The following is a 27,156-nucleotide window of genomic DNA, read 5'->3' on the forward strand; positions in this document are numbered from 1 at the left end:
GATATGCTTAGAATTTATAGTACTTAGGAATGAGTAGGCTGAAAAATATTTCCTCATGGGCCTACATGACCCTGACCAGCACCCCCAGATGGTGGTCATTGGATGGTGGACATTCAACACAAGAAGGAAGGAACATTTTGCTTTCCTGCCTTGGAAAATAAAACACATTTGAACAATAGTAAACCTTGAGATGCCCACCCACAGCCAATTAACATGCACACGGGAGAACCTCGTCGGCCGCAGCGTCTGCCATGTCAATCCTTAACTACCATTTGGAATGAAGGCTGCGGAAGTCTCAATTCTACCCATTCCTCATGATTAATTTTCTTCTGATTAGTTTCTTAAATCCCAATATTTCTTTTTTCCAAAGCCATGTGGACAAAGCCCTGGTCACAGTTACTATTACTTTCAGCACAAAGGTACGAATATCTTCCCTCAATGTGATATGTGCAGCATACATCTCACCTATGGAACACCTAATAGGGTTTCCCTTAACTCACAGAACTGTCATTTATTTTTGTCTCTGCTAAGAGAAACCCAAATGCCTTCACTTAATTTTGTAGTTTTGTCAATTTTCTCTGAATATTTTTGTTTCTCTAATGACAATAATTATCATTTTGATCTTGCAAAGATTAAATAAATTAGTGGACGTGTAAGTGTTTAACATGTATTATATGCCATATATATTTCAAATATATATATTTGAAATGAAATATGAAATCAACCTTCAAAATATGGAATGAAGCATTTATACTTTTGCTTGAGATATATGTGAAATACTGATTTCAAGTAGTCTTTTTCCTAATATAAGAATAGGAAAATGAAATATAAAGTGACCCTAATATTAGCTATCTGATTCTTCATACCTTAAAGGCTAGGGTTTAAATCTTTTTATTTATACATTAAACAGGCTTTTGAAAAGTTACATTTAAATGGAATTTTTGAAAAGCTGTAATATGTGTAATACAGACTCTCACAAATGACTGTGATTATATTATTCTACTTTCTCAGGGAGAAAGAGAGGCAAACCTAGAACCCACTTCACTCAGAGTGACAGAGCTCCACAGAAAAGAGTCCGATCAAGAGGTAAAGAAGAAAAGAGGAATGTACTTTCAATAACTAAACATCTAATTTCCTGTGCAGTACACTGTACTTTCAGTAATGAACCCATTTCCTTAATTGTTTTATGAAGCTGTAGTAACTAGTGAGAAATTTATCCTATTTAGTCATTTTCCAAAATGTGTCAAGGAAAGAAGGAGGTAAGTTGGTGATGCATCTACAACCAGACCCCAGGGACCCAGGGGCCACTAAAGTGCTACTTTCACTGAAATGATAAATTTCAAGGCTGGAGATAGTTCATTGCCATATAAAAGGTATAACCCATAAGTGATTTAGCTGACCTTCCTCTGGCTACACAGAAAGCCACAGGTTGTACACTAAGGGTGAAACAGAGTTGTGATTAGAGATCTGTGTCCTAAGACTTTCTTTTTCTTTGTGTGGGCTTAGGCTGATCCCTTGAGTTTATTTGTCTCAGTTTTCTCATCTGGAAAGCAAGAGCATGAATTAGGCCAACCATCTTTCTTTCTTTTTCTTTTTTGATACTTTAAGTTCTGGGATACCTGTGTAGAATGTACAGGTTTGTTAACATATGTATACATGCGTCATGGTGGTTTGCTGCACCCATCAACCCATCATCTACATTAGGTATTTCTCCTAATGCTGTCTTTCCCCTAGCCCCCAACTCCCGAGAGGCCCTGGTGTGTGATGTTCCCCTCCCTGTGTCCATGTGTCCTCCTTGTTCAACTCCCACTTATGAGTGAGAGCATGTGATGTTTGGTTTTCTGTTCCTGTGTTAGTTTGCTGAGAATGATGATTTCCAGCTTCATCCATGTCCCTGCAAAGGACATGAACTCATTCTTCTTTATGGCTGCATAGTATTTCATGGTGTGTATGTGCCACATTTTCTGTATCCAGTCTATCATTGATGGACATTTGGGTTGGTTCCTAGTCTTTGCTATTGTGAACACTACTGCAATAAACACACACATGTGTGTGTGTCTTTATAGTAGAATGATTTTTAATCCTTTGGGTATAACCAGTAATGGGATTGCTGGGTCAAATGGTATTTCTGGTTCTAGATCCTTGAGGAATCGCCATAGTGTCTTCCATAATGGTTGAACTAATTTATGCTCCAACCAACAGTGTTAAAGTGTACCTATTTCTCCATATCCTCTTCAGCATCTGTTGTTTCCTGAGTTTTTAATCATTGCCATTCTAACTGGCTTGAGATGGTATCTCATTGTAATTTTGATTTGCATTTCTCTAATGACCAGTGATGAACTTTTATTCGTGTTTGTTGGCTGGATAAATGTCTTCTTTTAAGAAGTGTCTATTCATATCCTTTGCCCGCTTTTTGATGGGGTTGTTTTTTTCTTGTAAATTTGTTTTAAGTTTCTTGTAGATTCTGGATATTAGCCCTTTGTCAGAGAGATAGATTGCAAAAATTTTCTTCCATTCTGTAGGAAGGCCAACCATCTTTCTTATTAGTCCATCCCAGTCCTAATAGTCTGCCTTTCTAAAAATTTGTCTCAGGACGAAGGACAGCTCCCCTGTTTATCATGACTTCTGTTGCCCAGATTGGAGTGCAGTGGTGTGATCTCACTACAGACTCCACCTCCCAGGTTCAAGCAATTCTCCTGACTTAGCCTCCCAAGTAGCTGGGATTACAGGTGGGCACCACCATACCTGGCTAATTTTTGTATTTTTAGTAGAGACGGAGTTTTGCCATGTTGGCCAGGCTGGTCTTGAACTCTTGACATCAAGTGATCCACCTGCCTCGCCCTCCCAAAGTGCTGAGATTACAGGTGTGAGCCACCATGCCGGGCCCTACACCTTTGGTTGGAAGGGAAGGATTCACTGCTCACCCTCCTGGAGTTCCTTTGAAGACTTTACACCCCCTTCTCTGTGAAATCAGGTCTCCAGTCCCCCACCTGCCACCCCATATAATTTTCAGATTATTCTAGAGCTCCCTGAGCTCTTCTGTCAGCTACAGGGAAAGCTGACAGGATGGAAAAATGAACTAAAGCAGAGAACAAAAATAGAAGGCAGACATCATCTCCATTAGGTTATCCTATCATTACCCTGTCCCTGCTTGCCCCGTCAGTGCTCAAATTGGGAGACTGAATATGATCTCTGGCTTCATCTAAGGCTACCTACCTGCAGCAAAGCAGCATAGCTGGAGAGCTCCTGTCAGAACAGTGACAGCAACTGCGTTTCATTGTCATATAAGAATCAGTGGAGCTTACTAGATTAGGAGTTAAACCAGTTTTACTGAAGTCTAAGTTCTCTGCTAAAGTATTCTATTTTGTATGAAATTTGAAAGGTGAAATTGGGGTAGACATTCTGTAATTATGTATCAAAAATGCCACTTGGAAGAAAGACTTTGAAACTCTAGAGGTTTTTGGAATAGAATTTCCTAAGTATCCCTTGTGTCTTTCTAGGAATTACCTCAGTAGGGAGGGAGGGGGGACGTGCCTTTGCAAAGTGAAACAGAATGAAGAAATCCTCTCTTTCAGCTTCAAGAAAGCACAAAGATGAAACTGTGGATTTAAAGGCTCCTTTGCTTCCGGTGACCTGTGGTGGGGTGAAGGGAATTTTACATAAGAAGAAATTGAAACAAGGTGGGTTTCATGGTCTTCTTTAAATTGCAGCTCCTATCTGAAGGCATCACAAGTAGTGGGGAATTATCGTGTGAATTACACATCATTCAAGGAGTTCGGCCCCAGTTTGGCTTGAGGGAACGAGGAAGGGATTTCTAAGATGATGTTTTCAGACTTTAAGAAATCACACCCATTAGATGCTGACTTGCACATGGAGTGTTAGGGGTTGCCCAAAGAACCAAAGAGAAGTGCAGGAACGTCAGTTCACAGATGGAAAATGTCACGTATTTTACTTTGAATCAGACAGAAAAATGAAGAGGCCTTCAACCTCGACCTTCATATTCTCTCTCCGTTCTGGAGTGCCATCACCAGGGTAGGGTGCTTGGTATAGGAAGATGATCACAGAATTTGGGATCACGAAGCCGGAGTTCCAGCCTTGGCTGTGCCAGGAGTGACTGTTCCATTCTGAATAGAGAAGGGAACCTTTCTGAACCTGAAATTTCTCATCCAAGAGAGGGAACAATAATAAGAAACCTGCCTCATGATGTAGCTGTGAGAATTAATTTACATATTGATATAAAATATGTAAATTTACATGTTTTTACTGTAAATTATAAAACTTTGCCCAAAAATGTCTATTGCATTGTGACTATTTCTAAACAGCTTTACTGAGATATAGTTCACATATCATACAACTCACCACTTAGAGTGTACAAATCAACTATTTTTTTGTATATTCACAGAATTGTACAGCCATCATTATCGTCTAATTTTAGAACAATTTGTTCCACACTAAAAAAAAAAGCCCATGTCAATTAGCAGTCAATGCCCATTCCCACCTAAGCAGCCACTAATCTATTTTCTGCTCTCTAAGTTTGCCTATTGTAGGCCTTTCTAGAAATGGAATTCTATAATACATGCCCTTTCCTAACTGCCTTCGTTCACTGGTTGTGGTATTTTCAAAGTTCATCTATAATGAATGTATTAGTACTTCATTTCTTTTATTGACAAATAATATATTTCATTGTATAGATATACCACATTTTGTTTATAAACTCATCATTTGGAACTATTTTCACTCTTTGGCTATTATAAATAATGCTGTCCTGAACATTTGTGTGACAAGTTTTGTGTGAACATATTTCAATTATTTGGGGTATATATTCAAGAGAAGAATTACTGCATCATATGGTAATTCTATGTTTAACTCATTGAGGAATCACCAAAGTGTTTTTCACAGTGGCTGCACTATTCTGTATTCCTACTGGCAGTGTGTGAAGGCTCCAATTTCTCTACATGCTCACCAACTTTGTTATCGTCTGTCTGTCTTTTTTTTATTACAGTCATCTTATCATCCTAGTGGGTGTGACATGGTATCTCATTGTGGTTTTGCTTTGTGTTTCCTTAATGGCTAATGGTATTGAGCATGTGACTATCTTTTATATATAAATTAAATTTTTTATTGGATAACATTTCACAATTAGTTTTTTAATATCAGCTACCCACGATTGCAGGGGTGTGAAAATCTCTGTTCACTAATGCCACTAAACTGCATAAAACATGTTATAATTGAGAATGCAGATGTTGCTGGAGTGACCCCTGAGCCACAGGGCACCCATCTGAGACCATAGCCACGAGTTGAGGATTCTGTCTCCAACATTGCCCTCACAGCCATCTGGAGACTCAGGCCTGATCTCTACTTCCAAATTTGAATAGAAAATTGGAACCCTCTGATCTTTCAGAATTACTTGCTTTTCCTTCTGTAAGTGCTTTTGAAATGCTTAAAAGGTTGCTCTTGTTGACAACCATCACTTTCTTCATGGATGAAGGTCAAAGAAATGTGCACCCCCACCAGGAAATATCCTTAGAGGGGACTTTCAGGCTGGATTTGGGGCCTCTGAAGTCTGAGAGGGAAGGCCAGGCCCTCCTGCTATTGATCTTGATCAGAAATTGGGTGGCTCTAGATCCAGTGTGGTGAGTGGCCACAGTCTGAGTGCTGGGAACAAAGAGGGCTCAGAATCAACTTACCCTGGTCTTACAGGAATCTTGGTGAAGTGTATACAGAGTGAGGATGGAAATTGGTTCACCCCCAGGGAATTTGAAATCAAAGGAGGCCACGCAAGATCAAAGAACTGGAAGCTGAGTGTGCGCTGTGGCGGGTGGCCCCTACGATGGCTGATAGAGGTATTCCAATGACAAGGGGCCAGACCTGTGTCCGTTCTTGTTCCCTAATAATGAGGAGACTGTTTATTCACCAAATATTTGTTAGGTTATTGCTAAAGCCTTGATGCCAGTGGGTTTATCCTCTCACTCAGGAGAGAGGGACCCCATATCCGTAACCACACTACAGTGCAACACATCCATGTTGTACCAGGAGCTCCATCAGGGTAGGCTCAGCAGCTTGAAGGAGGAAAGGGTCCTTCTGACTAGGGTGCATGCAGACAGCTTTGTGCACTGAAAGAAAGAAAGGAGTTGATAGTCAAGCAGTGGAAGAAGACACTTCAGAGAAAGAATGGCATAAAAGCCAGAATGCCATGCAAACCAGAACCATGGCAAAAGTAGCTCTGTGGATTTAGGTAGCACAGATTGTGAGCAATTAGGTATACTTTAACAATTGGGGCAGTTTGTGGAGGGCTTTAATGCTAGGCTAAGGAGTTTAAACCTCTAATTGAGATAACAAGGATTCAGTGAAATCTTCTAGGATTGGAAATGACATTTAAAGCAATGTTTTATTTTATTTTTAGGAGACAGTCTCACTCTGTTGCCCAAGCAGGAGTGCAGTGGCTCAATCTTGGCTCACTGCAACCTCCGCCTCCCAGGTTCAAGTGATTCTTGTGCCTCAGCCTCTCGAGTAGCTGGAACTACAGTCGTGCACCACCATGCCAGGCTAATTTTTATATTTTTAGTAGAGATGGGGTTTTGCCATGTCGGCCAGGCTGATCTTGAATTCCTGGTGTCCAGTGGGAGGTCTCCTCCGCCTCCCAAAGTGCTGAGATTACAGGCAACAGCCACCGCGCCCGGCCGTAAAACAGTATTTTAGACAGCCATGGGGCTTTCCCCCTAGCAAACCTATACTCAATTCAGAACGCTCAGTTCAAGTGTGACCCCTTCCTGAATGTTCATTGACCTGGCCATGGGTCATCACTTCCCAGGGCCCCTGAGCCCTCTATTAAGGCCTTTCTACTAAGGCCTTTCATTCACTGTTTTATATTTATTCTTTTGTGAGTGCTTTTTGTCTGTAGACCCCTTTAGGTTTTCCCATCTTCATGTGCCCAAGATTGATCAGAGTTACTGATACCCAGTAGCAGCTAATAAGTGTGTGCTGCTTGGATAGCTGTGGTGTAGGGACTCCAGTTGGAGTGGCACTGGTGGGACTGGAAAAGAGGTGATAGGTGGTATGAGATTGTGAAGGAAAACCTTAGGACTTAGGAAAGAAGCACAAGAGAAGGGAAAATGGTCCTGAAGATGCTTTTCTGGCTTCTATTGATTGAAGTCTAGAAGAAGCACAGGTGAAGAGAGGGAGATGGTTTCTCATTAGACACCCTGGGTTTGAGCTGGCAGTGGAACACTGAGGTAGAAATATTTGGGAGGAGGTTGGAAATGCCAGACTCACAAAACAGAAACACAGGCTGACCATATACCTGAATCTTTTTGTCTTTCAGAATGGATTTCTGCCTCATTCTCCAAGAATATATTCCAGGAAAAAAAAGGTGACTATTACATAGCTTTCTACAGCTTCATGTCACATAACTGATTTAACATGCACAAAATCTTATTTTATAGGGTCTGAAATTGCGTAAATATAATTAAGCTTTCACCTTCATCACTACCCACCTTAAAATACACTTTGCATGTATTCCTTCAGAGTTGCTAATTTCAATGCTAAATGTATATAAAGCTAGGTCCTCTTTGGATCAATCATTTTATTTGAAGATGATAAGGAGCCATCAAAATGGACCTCCTGGATGTGTTTTAGCAATAGATGCAGATGTTTTAAGGGTGTCAAAGTTGGAAAGTCAAACATGGTCATGGGATACATAAAATATTTCATAATAAGATGAGAGGATCATCTTCAACTCAGAATTCAGATTTTTTTCATTGAAGTTACTATTTTCTAACTTTAGTGAAATAGGATGGAGCAGATGTTTGCTCACATCCATTTGAGACATACATGAAACCATATATCATTTCATGAAATAAGCAACAAAAAGAATATTTCTTTTCTGATCCTTCACATTCTCTTTCACCTTCCAAAAAAACGTACACACAGACACACAGAATGTCTTCTCAAGATGAAATTATTTCCTGTTACCACAATGGTGCCACCGAGGACAAAGATCTCCAGAGGCAAATGTATTTTATAGAAGGGGCTGACCAGGAAAATCTTTTATGTTGATGCCACCTCTTTGACTCTACCAGAGGGACTGTGCAGACCTGCTTTTTATCTGTGAAAGTGATTTTTCCCTCTCTTGAAGAACTCAACAAACAAATAGATTAAGTGCAGTGTAGATTCAGGGCAAGGTGATGATTTTTCCAAGACTGGGTTTGAATGAGAACTTGAGGAGGGGGAAGAGAAAAGTATCATCCTTATGCACTTCAGGTAGAAATGCGCATTCAAGACATTCACAGATTTCTAAAACAGCTCACACATAGCTAGCCACTGAGCTTCATATTCCATTGGGAACCTGGGATTCAGGCATTTATATGATCAGATATAGTGGCTGATTTGAATTCTCAGCCACTGAGATATTTCATCCACTGGGTTTCCCAAAGGGAAACTATTACGTCACCTATTCAGTGAGTATACTGAAGACCAGCATCGCTACCTTTCCCCAGGTGCCAAGAGTAACTCAGCCTGGATGACCCAAATGAGCTGGACATTTCCAACCAACCGACTCTCCCCCTCTTCTGGGGTTCAACACTTAGCGGCAACAGGCTGCAGTTGCCCCTATATGTTGTGTCTCCTCATGGGGGAGAACAGAACGTCCCTTAAGTGGCAGATCCACAATCCATTATGAACTCCATGGGTCCTCTGTGCCTCTCAGAGCTTCTGGCAGAGCCATTTGGCTTTGGGAAATTTCAGTGTCACTACCACTGCCACATGATGGCATCTTAGCTCATGACAAGGGCCACATAAACCTTTTGGTCACAGCTGAGGTATTGCAAAACAATATGATACACTCACCCAGAATAATCATTGTATGCTAATGTTTACTTGAGAGCCTCTAGTAATTTCTAAGTGAAAAAATATTCATTTATTCACCCATTCAACATATGATTATCAAATACCTACGAAATGCCAATGACCATTACAGAAGATTGAACTCAAAAATTATTTCGGCCAAGCATGGTCACTTAAGCCCATAATGCCAGCATTTTGAGAGGCTGAGGTGGGAATATCATTTAAGCCCAGGAATTTGAGACCAACATGAGCAACATAGTGAGATACCATCTCTACCAAAAAAAAAAAAAAAAAAAAAAAAATTACCCTGGCATTATGGTGCACACCTGTAGTCCCACCTACACAGGAGACTGAGGTGGGAAGATCACTTGAGCCTGGGAGGTCAAAGCTGTAGTGAGCTGTGATTTCATAATAGCACTCCAGCCTAGGTGACAGAGTCTCTGTCTCAGAAAAAAAGTTTTAAATTTATTGTCAACATGGATGAATTGCAACTGGGTTGGGTTGGAGATCCTAGGCCAGTCAGAGAGGCATTCAGTGACAAGGTCACCTCTCAAGTGCTTGTCCTTTGAATCACACTTGTTTATGGCCTCTGTTCCCTGGGCTACAGATAGAAGCTAAAGCTGCCTGTATCCCAGAAGGGAAGGATGCCAAGTCATGCAATGGATATCCAAAAGCCATCTAAATAAATATAGTGGGTTACCTCTGAAAAGTCAGACAACCTGACATCTTTTTGTGATTTGGATAGAAGGGAGAGCGGGAGACTTTCAGGAAAAAGAGCTACAGCACAGAGGACCTTGGAGGCATTTTATCACCAGGGCTGTGTCCCTAGGGGAGCTGCAAAAAGTAGTGTTCTTCTTCTCTGGGACTCTGGGCCCTGTGATCCCAGGAGGCTGTGGGGGATAAGTCCTCAGCCTGATTATTATTGTAACTCCTCTGGGTGGGATGACACAAAGGCCAAGTTTAGGAAATATGCCTGAGGGCCCCTTGGAGTAAGAGGACAAGTAGTTTCTCTGAATTGGCCTGTGCAAACTAGGTCCAGACTCCCTGCAGGGAATGGGACTTGCATTGGGCTGAACAGTAGTACTTGGGCACTTTTTATTCTCTCAGTAGATATATAGGCCCCAAAAATCAGATATGAGGTAAAGGGAAGGCTGTTTAAAAAAGTAAAACTTTAGACAAAATAAAATTTATAGCATTTATTTGAGCAAAGAGTGATTCATGAATTGGGCAGCACTCAGAACAAGAAGAGGTTCAGAGAGCTCTGCTGCAGCAGCCCAGACAGTGAGGCCAACAAAGGAGTAAGTCAGAAAAACTAAATTTACTGGGTTATCATGGAAAGATGATAATTAGAGGTTAGATGGCAGATTCTAGTTGGTAAAGTCTCTAGTTTCATTTTACTGTTTATATCAGGTTTCAGTTTGCTTACTTAGGAACTTAAACCACTGGAGCCATCCCAGTCTGCAGGTCTTCTCGTCTTCTTCTCTTCCCAATTATTTTTTTACAACTGGTTCCTGAATCCCTTCAAAGATGACTATTTAAATTTAAACAAGTGAGAGATGGAAACATTACATTCAATATTGTAAATCAATCTTTCTGTTTTTTCAATAGAGAATACTGAAGTCTCACAACAATACCTCGGTTGACCCTTGTGTAAGTATAAATTCTGAACTATGACCCCCAGAATATTCCACTCCTTTCTCCAGGGATATGTTCTGTGTCATGACTGCTGTTCCCTGAAGCATGTTCAGTCTCAGTTGGAGTATGTTGCTGTGTGTGATGATCAAAGAATGCCAGATGCATCACCTAAGCCAGGTAGATGTGCCTGGGCCTTGGATGTCTCAGTGTGAAAGCACCCTTTCCATCTGTTTCAGTAGAAACCTTCCAATGTCCTTATTTCCTTATTTCCCCTGGAGAGTGAGTGTAGGAGGATGAGCTCTATACCACTGAGGTCTCTTGAGACAGAGCTTGAAGTGGTAATGGGTAGGGCTGGCCTGGTGAGTAGGGGGAAGGAACAAATGTGAAAGGATAACAACATTTTCAAGTAAGGGGTGTGGGTGAAAGGGAAAGTCCCCAAAATGCACTCCAAGTTGCAGGTAGAGCTGAAGATGGTCATAAGCATCAGCCAGAAGGAACAGGCCAGGTTGGGCTATTATGTTCAAGGTGTGGATCCTGCCATTAGCCCTGTAAAGGAGTACATACAGGGTGAGGGGTCCTTTGCAGAGCTCCTATGGATGGTCTCAGGTAAGCCATTAGCGTGCTGAGTGGTTAGGACTGAAACCAGCATGACCTAGCAAATCCTGAGTCATTTAACTTGACTGCTTATCTGGTGCTCAGTACTAAGCAAACCTTCTGATCCCATGGCCCCCATCCATTCTCTGCTTGCTATATGACTGCCTGTTTTGGGTTCTGCCAAAATCATGGATGAGTCCCTTCTCTAAATGAAATCATGGTTTGATTCTTTTCATTGCAATGAGATGTCTGTTCTAGGCAGGGTCACCTTCTTGCACAACGCTGGGGGATAGCACTCACATAGAATATCATGCAATAGCACTGACACATGATACTTAACAGAGGAGGGATGCTCAAGTAGTTTTATATGCACTTTACCTCCAAAGCAATCCTCCAACAAGATTTAGGTCTTATCCACACTGATTTTGATGTCCGGCCAACTGAGGGCCTTTTCAAAAGTTAAAACAGCCCTGGAAGTCAGTGTTTGTGTGGTTGATTTTGGATAGACTAGGCATGGAGGTTTAGGTTTCACAGCCCACAGCCAGATATGTGTGGGGAGAAGAGGGAAAAAGTTCCGGCAAAAGTATGGTCACTGTTAATAATTTTTCCAAGGCCAGTAACGACATTGACTTGTTATATCCCCATGCCTCCATAACCAGACTTTGTTCAGGTTGAATCTCATGTTGTCCTGCAGCCTGGAATCACTTGAAGAGCTTTAAAAGTATATTGTTTCCTGGATCCCACTTCTGGGGAAATTCTAATTTAATCATTCTGGACTATGTATGACTTGAACATTAGGATTTTTTAAAGATCCCCAGATGTACCAATTCTGATATATAGAATTACCTATTCTGTCACCTAAAGAAGAATATCAGTGCCTGTGCCTCAACCCTGACCCAGTGATTCAGAATCTCTGGTGTTGGGTTCAGGACATTAGCATTTTACATACTCTCCTGAGATGAGTCTAATGTACAGCCAGGTCAACAACAAAAGAACCAGAGAAATCAAATCTCTTCTTGAAAATATATGGGTTTGGAGAACAAAATGGCAGATAGGAGGCAGGACTAACTTGCGTCTCCTACTCGGATGGACAGAACAGCGTGTTGAGACTCACATTGTGAACTTTTGCTCCAAGAACCACTGCAGGAATATACCAGCAAAACTGAAGGAAGTCACACACCCTTTAAAAGAAGTGACTTGCCACTGCAAACTCTGTGAGACAGCCGAAAAACTGTGAGTTCTCAAAGTGTGAGAAGGAAAAAGTCCACCTCTGAACCCATATCCTCACTGATGAACCTGGGAAACCGTATCACAGGAGAAGGATTTCACCTAACCTAGAACTGAAATGAATTTAGAGAGCCGGGTGAAATGTAAAAGTAGAATAAGCAGCAAGAAGAGGGGCCTTCCCCAAGGACCCCTATAGGCACTTCGGTCCCCAGGGAAGCCATTTCTGACTTTATCTCACAGGAGTCCTTGGGGAGGGCAGCCAGTACAATTTGGGGAGAGCCATGGGAAGAAGGAGGCTTCCAGCTGAACTTTGTGATAATTTTGACCAAGCACAAGTTTCCCTGGTCAGAATCTGGGGGTGTGAACCTGAAGTACAGATATAAACACAGAAGCCATGACAGGCAGGGAGGGGTGAGACCTGAAAGCCTTGCTTGCTTTCTCAGTGGGGACGCTTGTTCCTGGGGCAAGATCTTAGCTCCAGGCAAAGGAGGCCTGGATATAAATTTGGCTTTCTTGGCTGTTGGGCACCATAGCGGGCATGAAACTGGCCTTGCTGGCTGCCTGGGTGCTGGGTGAAGCCTGTCACTGCTGACTTCCCTCACTTATCTGGTGAACTGTATGAAGCAGCAGAGGCAGTCATAATCCCCTCTGGAATATAACTCCATTAGCCTGCGAGCCACCCATCTCATCCCCAACAGTGGCCACAGAAGCCCTGTCTGAGAATCTGAGCTCAGACACACCTAACCCTGCCCCCAGCTGATGATCTTTCTCTACCTGCCCCTGTAGCTGAAGACAAAAGACATGGACTCATGGGAGCTCTATGACCTCACCCATCACCTGAGAAACCCGAGTACTTATTCAGTGAACTTAGGTCAAGCTTGTATCCCCCTCATATTACTTGCAGCTGATGGTCTCTTGAAAGTGCCACCTCCTGGCCGAAGGCCAGCCAACTCAAGTCATTACAGCCACTCATAACAGAACCACCTTGCTCCAGGAAGGAGAATACAATAGCCTATTATACTGCCTGTAACATCCTGGGTAACCAGAGGTCCTGAGTCTGTCCAAGTAGCAACTTCACTGCTAGCATAACTAGCATTTGAGAAAACCAGCATACTAAACAAAACTACAACCAAGGACTCTTACAGAATCCACTTCACTCCCCTGATGCCTCCACTGGAGCAGGTGCTGGTACCCATGATTGGGAGAACTGAAGACAGATCACATCGCAGGACCCTTTGCAGACACTCCCCAGTACCAGCCCAGAGCCTAGTAGCTCTTCTGGTTGACTAGACCCAGAAGAGCAATAACAATAACAATAACAATCACAGCAGTTTGGTGCTCAGGAAGCCCCATCCATAGGAGAAGGGGGAGAGCACCAGATCAAGGGATCACCCTGTGGGACAAGAGAATCTGAACAGCAGCGCTTTAGTTTCAGATCTTTCCTCTAACATAGTCTACCCACATGAGAAGGAACCAGAAAAACAATTCTGATAATGACAAAACAAGGTTCTATAACACGCCCAAAAGATCATGTTAGCTCACCAACAATGGATCCAAACCAAGAAGAAATCTCTGAATTGCCAGAAAAAGAATTCAGAAGGTCAATTATTAAGCTACTCAAGGAGGCACCAGACAAAGGTGTAAACCAAGTTAAAGGAATTAAAATAATAATACAGGATACGGATGAAAAGTCTCCAGAGAAAAAGATATCATAAATAAAAATCAGTCACAACTTCTGGAAGTGAAAGACATACTTAGAGAAATACAAAATACACTGGAAAGTTTCAACAATAGACTAGAACAAGTAGAAGAATGAACTACAAGACTCGAAGACAAGGCTCTCAACCCAATCCAACAAAGAAAAAAGAACTTTTGAAAAAATGAACAAAGCCTCCACGAAGTTTAGGATTATGATAAATGACCAAACCTAAGAAAAATTGGTGTTCCTCAGCAAGAAATCTAAAAGTTTGGAAAACATATTTGAGGGAATAATCAAAGAAAACGTTGCTGGCCTTTCTAGATATTTAGACATCCAAATACAAGAAGCTCAAAGAACATTTGGAAAATTCATCACAAAAAGATAATCACTCAGGCAAAGAGTCATCAGATTATCTAAAGTCAAGATGAAGGAAAGAATCTATGAGGCAAAAACATCAGCTAAACTACAAAGGAAAGCTTATCAGATTAACAGCAGATTTCTCAGCAGAAACCCTACAAGCTAGAAGGGATTGGGATCCTATCTTTAGCCTCCTTAAGCAAAATGATTATCAGCCAAGAATTTTTGTATCCAAGAAACTAAGCTTCATAAATGAAGGAAAGTTAAAGTCTTTTTCAGACAAACAAATACTGAGAGAATTCAACACTACCAAGCCAGTGCTACAAGAACTGCTAAAAGGAGTTATAAATCTTAAAACAATACATCAAAATATAACAAAATAGAACCCCCTAAAGCATAAATATCACAGGGCCTATTAAAAAATAACACAATGAAAAAAATAAGGTATTCAGGCAACAACTAGCATGATGAATAGAATAGTATCTCACATCTCAATACTAATGTTGAATGTAAATGGCCTAAATTCTTCACTTAAAAGATACAGAATAGCAGAATGGATAGGAATTTACCGGGCATATACCTGCTATCTTCAGGAGACTCACCTAACACATAAGGACTCACATAAACTTAAGACAAAGGGGTGAAAAAAGATATTCCACGCAAATGGACACCAAAAGTGATCAGGAGTAGGTATTCTTACATCATACAAAGCAGACTTTAAAGCGACAACAGTTAAAAAAGACAAAGAGCGACATCATATAATGATAAAAGGACTAGTCCAACAGGATACTAGCACAATCCTAAATATATATGCACCTAATAGTGGATTTCCCAAATTTGTAAAACAATTACTCACTTTGAGAGGCCAAGGTGGGCAGATCACAAGGTCAGGAGATCAAGACCATCCTGGCTAATGCAGTGAAACCCCATCTCCACTAAAAAAAAAAAAAAAAAATTAGCCAGGCATGGTGGCGGGCACCTGTACTCCCAGCTACTCAGGAGGCTGAGGCAGGAGAATGGCGTGAACCCAGGAGGTGGAGCTTGCACTGAGCCGAGATTGCATCACTGCACTCCAGCCTGGGCGACAGAGCGACACTCCATCTCAAAAACAAAAACAAAAACAATTACTATTAGACCTAAGAAATGAGATAGATGGCAACAGAATGATATTGGGGGACTTCAGTACTCCGCTGACAGCACTAGACAGGTCATCAAGATAGATAGTCAACCAAGAAACAATGGGCTTAAACTGTACACTAGAACAAGTGGACTTAACAGATATTTACAGAACATTCTACCCAACAACTGCAGAATATACATCCTTTTCATCAGTACGTGGAACATTCTCCAAGATAGACCATATGATAGGCCACATAACAAGTCTCAACAAATTTAAGAAAATTGAAATTATAGCAAGTACTCTCTCAGACCACAGTGGAATAAAATTGGAAATAAGCTCCAAAAGGAACCCTCAAAACCATGCATGTACAAGGAAATTAAATAATCTTCTCCTGAATGATCACTGGGTCCACAATGAAATCAAGATGGAAATGAAAAAATCCTTTGAACTGAACGATAATAGTGACACAACCTATCAAAACCTCTGGGATACAGAAAAAGCAAAGCTAAGAGGAAAGTTCATAGCATTGAATGCCTACATCAAAAAGTCTGAAATAGCACAAATAGACAATCCAAGTTCACACCTGAAGCAACTAGAGAAAGAAGAACAAACCAAACCCAAACCCAGCAGAAGAAAAGACATAACAAAGATCAAAGAAGAACTAAATGAAATTGAAACAAAAAAAAATACTAAAGATATATGAAACAAAAAGCTGCTTCTTTGAAAAGATAAACAAAATTGATACACTATTAGCAAGATTAACTAAGAAAAGACTAGAGAAGATCCAAATAAGCCCAACTAGAAACAAAATATTACAACCAATACCACAGAAATACAGAAGATCACTTAAGGCTACTATGAACACCTTTATGTGCACAAACTAGAAAACCTAGAGGAGATGGATAAATTCCTGGAAATATACCACCCTCCTAGATTAAAGCAGGCAGAAATAGAAACTCTGAAGAGACCAGTAACAAGCAGTGAGATTGAAATGGTAATTAAAAAATTGCCAACACTAGAAAGGCCAGGACGAGATGAATTCACAGCTGAATTCTATCAGACCTTCAAAGGAGATTTGATACCAATCCTACTGAAACTATTCCAAAAGATAGAGAAAGAGGGCATCCTCCCTAAATCATTCTATGAAACCAGTGTCACCCTAATACCAAAACCAGGAAAGGACATAACAAGAAAAGGAAACTACAGAACAATATTCCTGATGAACATAGATGCAAAAATCCTCAACATAATATGAGCTAACTGAATCTAGCAGCCTATCAGAAAAGATAATCCACCATGATCAAGTGGGCTTCATACCAGGGATGCAGGGATGGTTTAACATACTCATATCAATAAATGTGATACACCACATAATCAGAATTAAAAACAAAAATTGTATGACCATCTCAATAAAGACAGCAAAAGCATTTGACAAAATCCAGCACCCTCTTGTGATTAAAACCCTCCACAAAATTGGTATAGAGGGGACATACCTTAAGGTAATAAAAGCCATCTATGACAAACCCATAGCCAGCATAATACTGAAATGGGAAAAGTTGAAAACATTCCCTCTGAGACCTGGAACAAGACAAGGATGCCCACTTTCACCACTTCTGTTCTACATGATACTGGAAGTCCTAGCCAGAGCAATCAGACAAGAGAAGGAAATAAAGGGCATACAAATCAGTGAAGAGGAAGTCAAACTGTTGCTGGTCGCCAATGTGATCGTATACCTAGAAAACCCTAAGGACTCATCCAAAAACCTCCTAGATATGATAAATGAATTCAGTAAAGCTTCAGGATACAAAATCAATGTACACAAATCAGTAGCACTATTACACACTAACGGTGACCAAGCTGAGAATCAAATCAAGAACTCAACCCCTTTTACACTAGCTGCAAAAAAATAAAATATGAATATACCTAACCACAGAGATGAAAGACCTCTATGAGGAAAACTACAAAACACTGCTGAAAGAAACCACAGATGACACAAACAAATGGAAACATGTCCTATGCTCATGGATGGGTAGAATCAATGTTGTGAAAATGATTATACTACCAATAGCAATCTAGAAATTCAATGCAATTCCCATCAAAATACCATGATCATTTTTCACAGGACTAGAAAAAACAATTCTAAAATTCATATAGAACCAAAAAAGAGCTCATGTAGCCAAAGACTAAGCACAAAGAACAAACCTGGTGGCATCACATTATCTGACTTCAAACTATACTACAAGGCTATAGTCACCAAAACAGTATAGTCTGGATATGAGAATATACCAGTACACATAGACCAATGGAACAGAAGAGAGGACTGAGAAATAAAGTCAAATATTTACAGCCAGCTAACCTTTGACAAAGCAAACAAAAGCATAAAGAGGGGAAAGGACACCCCATTCAACCAACAGAGCTGGCATAATTGGCAAGCCACATTTAGAAGAATGAAACTGGATCCTCATCTCTCACCTTACTCCTGCAAGAATGGCCATAATTAAAAAATCAAAAACAGTAGGTGTTGGCATGGATGTGGTGAAAACAGAACACTTTTACACGTCTGGTGGGAATGTAAACTAGTATAGCCACTACGGAAAACAGTACAGAGGTTCCTTGAAGAAGTATAAGTAGATCTACCATTTGATCCAGCAGTCCCACTACTGATGGCAGCAGCAGGCAGTCTGAAGTGGCTGCTGCCATGAAGCTGGCTGCAGTGAGGTGCAGGCACTGGCCATGGGTCCTCCTGTTCAGACACAGAGGCAGGTGATCCCCAGAGCCAGTAGCCCTCGGAGCCTGCCTCTGGGAGTCGCTGCAATGGGGCTAGGCCCAGCTGCCCATAGGGAGTGGTCAGGCAGGGAGGGGTGAGCAGAGAGAGGCCCCAAGGTGGAGCTGGGCCAGTAGTGGTTTGGCACTTGCACAGGTAGTGTGGGGGTTGGCCCCCAATGCGGAGCAGTGGCCACGCTTCAGGGGCCAGGGTGGGATTGCATTGCTGGCAGGAGCTCACCAGGCGCCACTGCAGGTGCCCAGGTCGCAGCTGTAGGCCTGGGCCTCCCAGTGCTCTTGGGGGCCCAGGAGGCCATCCTCCTCCTGCCATGGCAGGCTAGGGTGTGTCTGCTTCTGCTGCCTGACCTCTCCCTGCTCCCAGCACCCGCTGCAATCTTGGAGTGGTGTTGGGGCTGAGCCCAGGTGCGGTTGCAGCCCAGTCAGGTGTGCACATACTTGGGGCAGAGCTGACACACCAGGCCCCTGCCGCCTGCACCCTTCTGGACTTTAAGTGCTGACAAGCATAGGAGAGAGGCCAAGAATGGGCTGGGGCCAGCTCAACACTGGCCTGCAAGTGCCCCTTGGGGCAAGGGGCCTGGGCACCATGGGTGGTGGGGGAAGGCAGACAGGCTCCTGGGTGGGAAGGGGCAGGTTCCTGGTGAGGCACCACCTTCAGGCAAGGGAGGGCCTGAAGGCTGGGAACTGGGCTGCCAATCCTGTGGACCAGAGTGGAAACTTGCAATGCCTTTCAAAGGTCTGCTCATGGTCACCTATGGACCAATCAGCATACACTTCCCTCTGAAGCTCATAAAAGCTCTGGACTCAGTCAGACTTGGAGAGAACATCCTGGACACCCAGCAGCAGAGAGGAGCTTTGCACTCCAGGGACTACCTGCCAGCAGAGAGAAGTCACCCACCCCAGCCCTCTCTGCTGAGGGCTGAACACTCGTCAGGAAACCCTGGCTGCAGAAAGAAGCTACCCACAGTGGGTCTCTGAGCTGTTCTACTGCTCAGTAAAGCTCCTCTTTGTCTTGCTCACCCTCCACTTGTCTGTGTCCCTCATTATTCCTGGTCTTAGGACAAAAGAACTTGGGATCTGCTGAATGGCAAGGTTAAAGAGCTGTAACACAAACAGGGCTGAAACATGCCCCTTGATTACCACGTTGTGGGTGCAGAGGAGAGAGGAGCTGCAGCCCTTTGGGGACACCAGACCTGGAAGCTCCCTGAGCCAGGGCTGTGACTCCCTTTTGAAGGCTCTGTGGTTCCTAGCATCTTCAAGCTTCCAAGTGCCACCACATTCCATGGTGCCAGCCATGGAAGCTGCTTGCAGTGTGCCTGGTCCAGACACAACCTTGCAGAGAGCCAGTGCTCGTGCCTGATCCAGACACAGGCTCGCAGAGAGCCAGTGCTCATGCCAGCACCTGGAGTTGTCTGCCCTTAGCAACAGCAGGGCATGTCTGACTGTGTGCAGTGGCTGGACCCCCTGCTTGCTCACACACCCCTCCCTGCTCCATGCCTGACCTGCCCCATGGCAGGCCCTTGCTAGGTGTGGGATCCAGGCCAGTAGCCTGAACCAAGCGCAGCCTGCCAGGCCAAGTGGGTGGAAGCAGCCCAGTGGGCCCAAGCAAAACTCAGGCAAAGGCACCACTGGCTACAGAGGTTTCTAGCAAGAAAAAGCAATACCCCAAGGATTCTGTAACACTACTGGGTATCTACCTAGCAGAAAAAAAACTCATTATATGAAAAAGACACTTGCACATGCATGTTTATACACACACACACACACACACACCATGGAATACTATTCAGGTATAAAAAGGAATGCAATAATGACATTCACAGCAATCTGGATGGAGTTGGAGACCATTATTCTAAGTGAAATAACTCAGGAATGGAAAACCAAACAACATATGTTCTCATTTATAAGTTGGAGCTAAGCTATGAGGATGCAAAGGCATAAGGATGATACAATGGGCCTTGGGGACTGAGAGGGAAGGGTGGAAGGAGAGTGAAGGGTAAAAGACTACACATTGGGTACAGTGTACACTGCTCTTGTGATGAGTGCACCAAAATCTCAAAAAACATCACTAAAAAAATTATCCATGTAACCAAAAACCACCTGTTCCCCCAAAACTATTGAAATAATAGTTTTTTAAAAAGATTAAGGATTCGACATATTTAAACGTTTGATACTTCATTCCCACCCTAGGGTTTTGGAGATGGCAGAACACACAACATCTGACACTGGACAGATGAGATTAACAGCAGTTCATGAGTCACATTTACTCAGTAGCCCAGTGGGGGAGGGCAGGCATCCCACACCACACAGGGCCACATGGGGGCTGCGCTCAGGAACAGAGGAAACAGTCAGTGGCTGTGGAGGGTGGGCTGTCCCCTGCTTCCAGAGGGAGAGTGTGATTGGCTGGTTTGAATAATTCCATGACTGGCAGGGAACTGAAATCAGCTCTTCAAAAATAAGCAGAAGGTGCAAGCAGTCCTCTTGATCAGAAGTGTTGGTAAGAAACCTTATCTGCAGGAGCAGAGCCAGGGGAGAACTTGTAGATAGACCATTCTAGGCCCTCCCAGTGTTACCAGATGTCCAGGCTGCACATAATATTGAACTCTAATTTTAGTCCTCACAGCACTTTTCCCTTGAACGACAAAGGGCTCAGTCACAGACCGGTTCTTTGTCATGAATACACATGCATTTGTCTACAACACAGCCTCTATGTATTGGTCTCTATATTTGCTCTATAAATTCTGTTGGTTTTTAATGACTGGGATTTGTTCCACAACACATGAATGCAAATACTATCATATTTTAACTTCCCCAAATCAAATTAAATCTGGCTGAAGGTCTCATATATTGAGACTGGTGAGAAATAGAGAATTAGTTGATTTCCCATTCTTTTTATAGAACAAAGCACCAGCTCTTCTATGGGCCCAGGAAATGAGGAGAGGGCCTCCATCTTCAACACTGTATGGTGCTGTTACCACTGTCCTTGGCCATTAGAGATGGCACCTTTGCACCTTACAATCCAAATTAGCTAAGTCATGGGAGATCATCTGCCAGGCTCCCAGAGCCAAAGAGCTCTGTGCTCCCTGTGGTCCACCTGGTCATCTGTACCCACGGTCCTTCCCCCTCAGAGGTCGGCGTAGAGCCCTCCAGGCGCAAAACCTACAGTCTAGGAACCCCTAACTAGATCCTCTCTTCAACTCACGGGGAACTTATGGCCAAGAATATGGCACGTGATGATATCTCAGAAGCTTATTCTATCATATGTAATTCTCTTGGTCTCCTTTTCACCAGTTGATTTGTGGTATAGGCAAATGGATTTAACACGTTACTTCAAAACCTGGTTTTATCTGCAGCATAATACAATTATTCAGATTCCTATAAAATCACCCTCTTGCTTCGTTGCTCGTCTTTCTGCGTTACAAACTCTGGTTTTATAAGGAAAACGTTTTTATTCTGACACATACCCCTGCCTCCTGAACTTCACTGCAGACCAGGATTTGCTCTGAAATCTCCCTGCCATGCTTTTCCTTCATATCCCAGGGAGAAGCATACGCCTGTCCACACAGACTCACACATAGGCAGTGTGTTCTAGATGCCCAGAGGGGTGGCCTTCCTGAATCTTGCGGTTCCCAGTGACGTGGACGCTGTTTTACCTTCTAGATGAGAAACTTGGATGAGTGTGAGGTGTGCCGGGACGGAGGGGAGCTGTTCTGTTGTGACACTTGTTCAAGAGTCTTCCATGAGGACTGTCACATCCCACCTGTGGAAACTGAGAGGTGAGTGACATGCAGGCGCCTCTCCTTCCTCCTTTAAGGGACCTTCTGCCTGCCATGCGCACTCTCCAGCAGAGCGCCCACTTGTGTCTAGATGGGGAAGTAGCAGGTTCGTCGGGTACTGGGACCCAGCAGTGTGTTCAGAGATTAGCAGGAGACCCTGGCAGCAGGAGGTTCATGTTCTCTGTGCTCTCAGGGACCCGCCTCTGATATGCTGAGGCCAGTGCTGGGGACCCTTTGCCTACATACTGGTATTGTCCTTTCCTTCAAGTTTGGCAGCAGGGTGGGTTGGAGACAAGAAGCACGAGTTGTTTATATTTTGTGCTTTTTCATGCAAGACAGGAAGCACAGTCTCATTGGGCTGATGGAGGCCCGAGGTCCCTGGAGCTGAAAGCCCAGTTTCTGAAACTCAGGCCTGGCAGGCAGGGATGCTTGCGCTACCAGCAGCTCAGACAGGGAAAGGAGAGTCCACACTCACGGTGACACCACCTTCCTGAGGATTCCTGCCTGCTGCTACCACTGATGCGAGGGAAAGACCAATGGCTGGAGATCCCATGTGTGAATCCTGCATACTCTGGGAGATATTCTCCTCCCTCCCTTGGCTGAGGCCATTGGCCATTCCTGAAGGAAGACAGTGGCAGCCACAGGAACGGTGGCCGTTTCCAGGGTCCCTGCCCTCTGCTCACCCATGTCTAATCTCTCAGGACCCCGTGGAGTTGCATCTTCTGCAGGATGAAGGAGTCTTCAGGAAGCCAACAGAGTTGTCAGGAATCTGAGGTCCTGGAGAGGCAGATGTGTCCACAGGAACAGTTGGTAAGTCAGATGCAAACCCCAAGCCTTCTCCTTTCCCCTCACACGTGAGCACCATGAACAAGCGCAGGGTCAGGGGAATTCACAAAAGGAGCCTGCTCTTCCGAGCCACACTTCAGTCACACTGATAGAACACCCCAATTTGTTTGCACAAAAAATAACTCAGCCATGACATGTCTGTTTCCAAGAGCCACACATGTTAGAGACACTTGTGGAAGAAGAGTGTGAGTCGTGTGCTCCGTCTCATGCATGTGGGCTCATTCTCTCCAAGCTGCTTTTCATTTACGGCCTCTTTCTTTTGCAGAAATGTGAGTTCCTCCTCTTGAAAGTCTATTGCTGTTCTGAGAGCTCCTTTTTTGCCAAGATTCCATACTATTATTATGTAAGTAAAAACAGCAACCCATGATTACAGGCTGCCATGACATTACCTGACCCTGAAATGGGCCCTCGTGAGATTTGTGATCTTAATCCCACGGGGCAAGAGCACACGCTGTTGTTACAACCTTCACCTTGTTGTATTTCTGCTGGATTTTATGGGAATCCACAGAAGGCAGACATTGAACTATGCTGGTAGCTTTTCCATTGGTATTTTTGTCACCAGATTAGAGAGACGTGTCAAGGCCTGAAGGAGCCCATGTGGTTGGATAAAATCAAGAAAAAGCTGAACGAGCACAGTTACCCACAAGTGGAGGGGTTTGTACGAGACATGCGCCTCATCTTCCAGAACCACAGGGCCTCTTACAAGGTAGGTGGCTCTTCCTGCTTCCATTTCATTTTTTTCCATCCTTCCCCTCATTTTCTGGTGCCTAGAAAAATTTAGTTTCCCTCATCCTGTAATAAGCTTGCACAAGCAAGGGTTCTGGAAGTGATTGATTGTTTTCAGTTCAGAACTTAAGCTCTTCTTAGCAAAGAAACAGTGAGTCAAAAGGTGTCCCTGCAACCAGAACCCCAGGTCCCTGAGAGCTCCTCCCCCACCTGCCCCAGAGGAGACAGGAGCTCAGAGAGAGCAATTGAGTCCTGCCTGCTGCAGCATATAAAGAGAAGAGAATTTCGTCTTAAAGTGGTATTGTGCTTCTTATCTGCTCCCAATCCCAGAAATCCCAAACTCCAGATTCCTTTGCATGTGAAGAGACCGTATGGTTAACACGGATTAGCAGCAAGGAGTAGAAGTGACCGAGAAAGGAAGAGATCAGTGATCTTACCTTATACCCTTCCTCTATCTGAATTGTTGAAAGAGCATAGATTACTTTTCTAACCCACTGAAATAAGCAACCAAAGCCAATAAGTAAAAATCCCAACTGTGGAAATGATTTCATTTTTCTGCCCTGTTAATAAGAAAGGATCATGCTGGTGAGAAACAGAAGTTACTGTTAGTTGCATGAGTTTTCAAGTTTAACCTGGTTAATGTAACTTAGGGTGTTTAAGATAAGAGTTCTACTTAACAATAGTGTATTTCACACTTCAACATTGTTCAGAGAGTAAATTTCAAATGTACTCACTGAAACAAAATGATAACTATTTGAGGTGATGAATATGTTAATTAGTTTGATTTAATTATTCCACATAGCAGTCATAAATCACAACATTACTTTGTACTCCAAAATATATACCATTATAAATTGTCGACTTACAGTACTTTTTTTGTTTTAAAGACAAGAGTCCTGATCATTCTCAGTTGAAAGTTGTCTGACGACGCTAATGATGAGGAGCCTTGTTTTTGTCTTTATTATTTTTTCAGTACAAGGATTTTGGCCAAATGGGACTTAGACTGGAGGCTGAGTTTGAGAAGAATTTCAAGGAAGTGTTTGCTATTCAGGAAACAAATGGAAACAATTGACTGGATTAGTGGATGCTGAAGGCATTCAGCAAATGACACCCCAAAATATGCCACTGGGTTGCCACTTACTTCAAAATGAGGTCACTTGGGCACAGCACATGCAGGGAGGGGCTTTTCTCTGAGCCTCCCTCATCTGCCCAAAGACAAATCCTCAAAAGGAAATTCAATCATCATGAATCACAACCCTGAGTATCTCATCAGCCAGGGAAGAGTAAGTGCGATCACAGGGGAGGATACTGGAGGTGACACCATCCCATACAGATTCTCACCTCTCCTCCTGAGGGCTGCTCCAGACAACATTTATTACCCAGAAGACCTTTTATCTGAAAACCAGCCAAGCTTTATTCAGGAGACACTTCTTCCCTTCACTCTCCCACTTCCGTGGTCACCTCCATGCAGAAGCCCCAAGTCCCCGTTCTTTTTCATAGCTCAGGATGGTGTATGAGTATCCATCATCTGACTCTTCTTGGAGTCTCATATTTCGTGGGACTCCTATGCATATATATATTATTAAAAAAATTTCCTCCTGTTAATCTGCTTTTGTCAATTTAATTCATTTGTAGCTCAGCCAAATAATCTAGCAGGGTAGAGGAAAGCCATCTTTTGCTCCCTTGCAAAGCTGTTGGCATCCTGGCACCATCTCCTCTTCTGGCCAGGTCTTTTCATCCCCAGCTGCTGAGTGGCGGCTGCTAGTGCCAGCAGTCCCCAGAATATCACCCTGGGTCAAGTGGAACCAGCTTTGCCTGGAAGTGACGGCCCATTGTCTGAGGCCGTCCCCCTTGCCTCAAAGCAGGACCAAGGATGTGGTGTGCGGCTACTCTGTGCGGCTACACAGAGCTTTTGGCCACATGATGCTGCTTCCCTGCTCCTTTCTGAGCGAACGCTCACCATAAATCTCTTGCTTAAGGGACTTCATCCCAGAATGTGCTTCTGGGGAATGCAACCTAAGGTAATGGCCCCAGGAAGTGAGCTCTGAGGACAGGATTCTGGAGTTGGATCACTGTCTAGCCCCATGGTGCTGGGTGGAATATGGATAGTCCCAGAAGTGCTATCACTGAGCAGTTGTCCAAATTTTCACCTGTGGTAAATTGGATGAGCTACAGGTCAAGAGGTAAAATAGCTGGTATAATTGTCTGGCATTTAAGAAGTGAAGAAAAGTAACTATAGAAGTATGGGTTTTGGTGTCTATTGCTAAGGGCCATTAATGTCCTGAGAAGAGTAAATGACAGGTTTAGATCTAGTCATCACCAGCCTAAAGAGAAGAGACCCTACAGCTGGAAGGCAGACAGCAAGGAAGGCCTATTACAGGCCCTTATTTTACAAAGAGCCAGACTTCAGAGAATACTGAATTCTAAGCTCAGGGTGGTCTCTCATGCCAATGTCAAGGCCTTGAAACTCAGCATGGGGCTATTTAGGTAGATGTACCTGAGAACTTTAACTCCAGATGCCCCCTGAACTCACTGGGCCTACAGAAAAGTCCTCTTGCCCCTTGTTGGAAGAGAGAGCTACCACCCCCACCCAACTCCCGATTTTTCTAGAATGAAGACTATATAGGGACCACTCAGGATGATGCAAGTGAAGAGTCCTGGGTAGGGCTGCAAAGTGAAGGGAGCGTTCATCCTCCGAAGGAGCTGTAGGACTGGTCAGCTGCATCAGCAGGAGTGAGGAGATTGTGTCTGGGAGTGGATCCTGGTCCAGGAAGGGCAAAATGTGAAACCAGATAAGTGAGAATTATTGACAAAAGGGCAAGCTTCTCTACCACAGAGTTTAACTAGCCTGGCATGGGCCAAAGGTAACAATTCTGATATACTCCTGGGTGGCTCCCAGAGACTTAGTATAAACCATGCTATACATTAAATCAAGTGGAAGCAGAGATACCAGGACTGCTGTGGCAGAGTCTGGGAAAGGGGGTCCCAAGGATATAGAATTTGGGTGCTAGAATGACTCTGTGCTCTACAGCTGGAGAATCCAGCCATCAGGCCACCGAGTTCCTCCAAAGGGCGACACTACTAAGGTGTCTCAGACACTAACTAAGGTGAGAAGGAATGCACTGCTGAGGAGGCAGCACATCCTTGACAAGCTCAAAGGTGGCTGTCCCCTGCAGGCTGGAATAATGCTAGGGATGTTTTATAGAACTGGATCCCCCAGTAGTGAGCAAAATGATAGAATTCCAGAATAACAGAGGCCAAGTGGCGGCATTTAACTGTGAGGACAAGATAAAGTAATTTCCCCAAGGGTCATCAACGTTAGAGTGACAGCTGAGAGGCCTGGCCTGTAGGTATCTATGAAGACAGACATGCATGGATATGCTCTTCCTACAGGCAAGACAGATGGGCAGCTGACAAGGATATTGCTTTAGATATATTATTTAAAAAATTGAAAATCGATGAGCAGAATGCCGAGGTCGGCTCTCTGAAGGTAAAGTCTAGACCCCTTGCCCAGCTTCCGAACCTCAGCCAGTTCTCAATGGAATCCAGAACCC

The 27,156-nt window shown here is 43.4% G+C and overlaps 1 protein-coding gene across 1 annotated transcript in view; it reads left to right on the forward strand.

Annotated features, from left to right (window-relative positions):
• The window catches only part of SP140 (SP140 nuclear body protein), an 82,964-nt gene extending 58,191 nt beyond the window's left edge, over positions 1–24,773 (forward strand). The window contains exons 17-26 of the mRNA XM_073020131.1: positions 1,012–1,086; positions 3,576–3,680; positions 5,701–5,843; positions 7,322–7,369; positions 10,450–10,491; positions 21,915–22,030; positions 22,732–22,840; positions 23,142–23,219; positions 23,439–23,582; positions 24,576–24,773. Of these exons, the coding sequence (XP_072876232.1) occupies positions 1,012–1,086; positions 3,576–3,680; positions 5,701–5,843; positions 7,322–7,369; positions 10,450–10,491; positions 21,915–22,030; positions 22,732–22,840; positions 23,142–23,219; positions 23,439–23,582; positions 24,576–24,674 (959 nt within the window). The 3' untranslated portion in view covers positions 24,675–24,773. The remainder of the gene's footprint in view (positions 1–1,011; positions 1,087–3,575; positions 3,681–5,700; positions 5,844–7,321; positions 7,370–10,449; positions 10,492–21,914; positions 22,031–22,731; positions 22,841–23,141; positions 23,220–23,438; positions 23,583–24,575) is intronic.
• The last annotated feature ends 2,383 nt before the right edge of the window (positions 24,774–27,156 follow it).

The sequence above is a fragment of the Chlorocebus sabaeus genome, chromosome 10, assembly GCF_047675955.1.
Source record: "Chlorocebus sabaeus isolate Y175 chromosome 10, mChlSab1.0.hap1, whole genome shotgun sequence".
NCBI classification, from domain to species: Eukaryota; Metazoa; Chordata; class Mammalia; order Primates; family Cercopithecidae; genus Chlorocebus; species Chlorocebus sabaeus.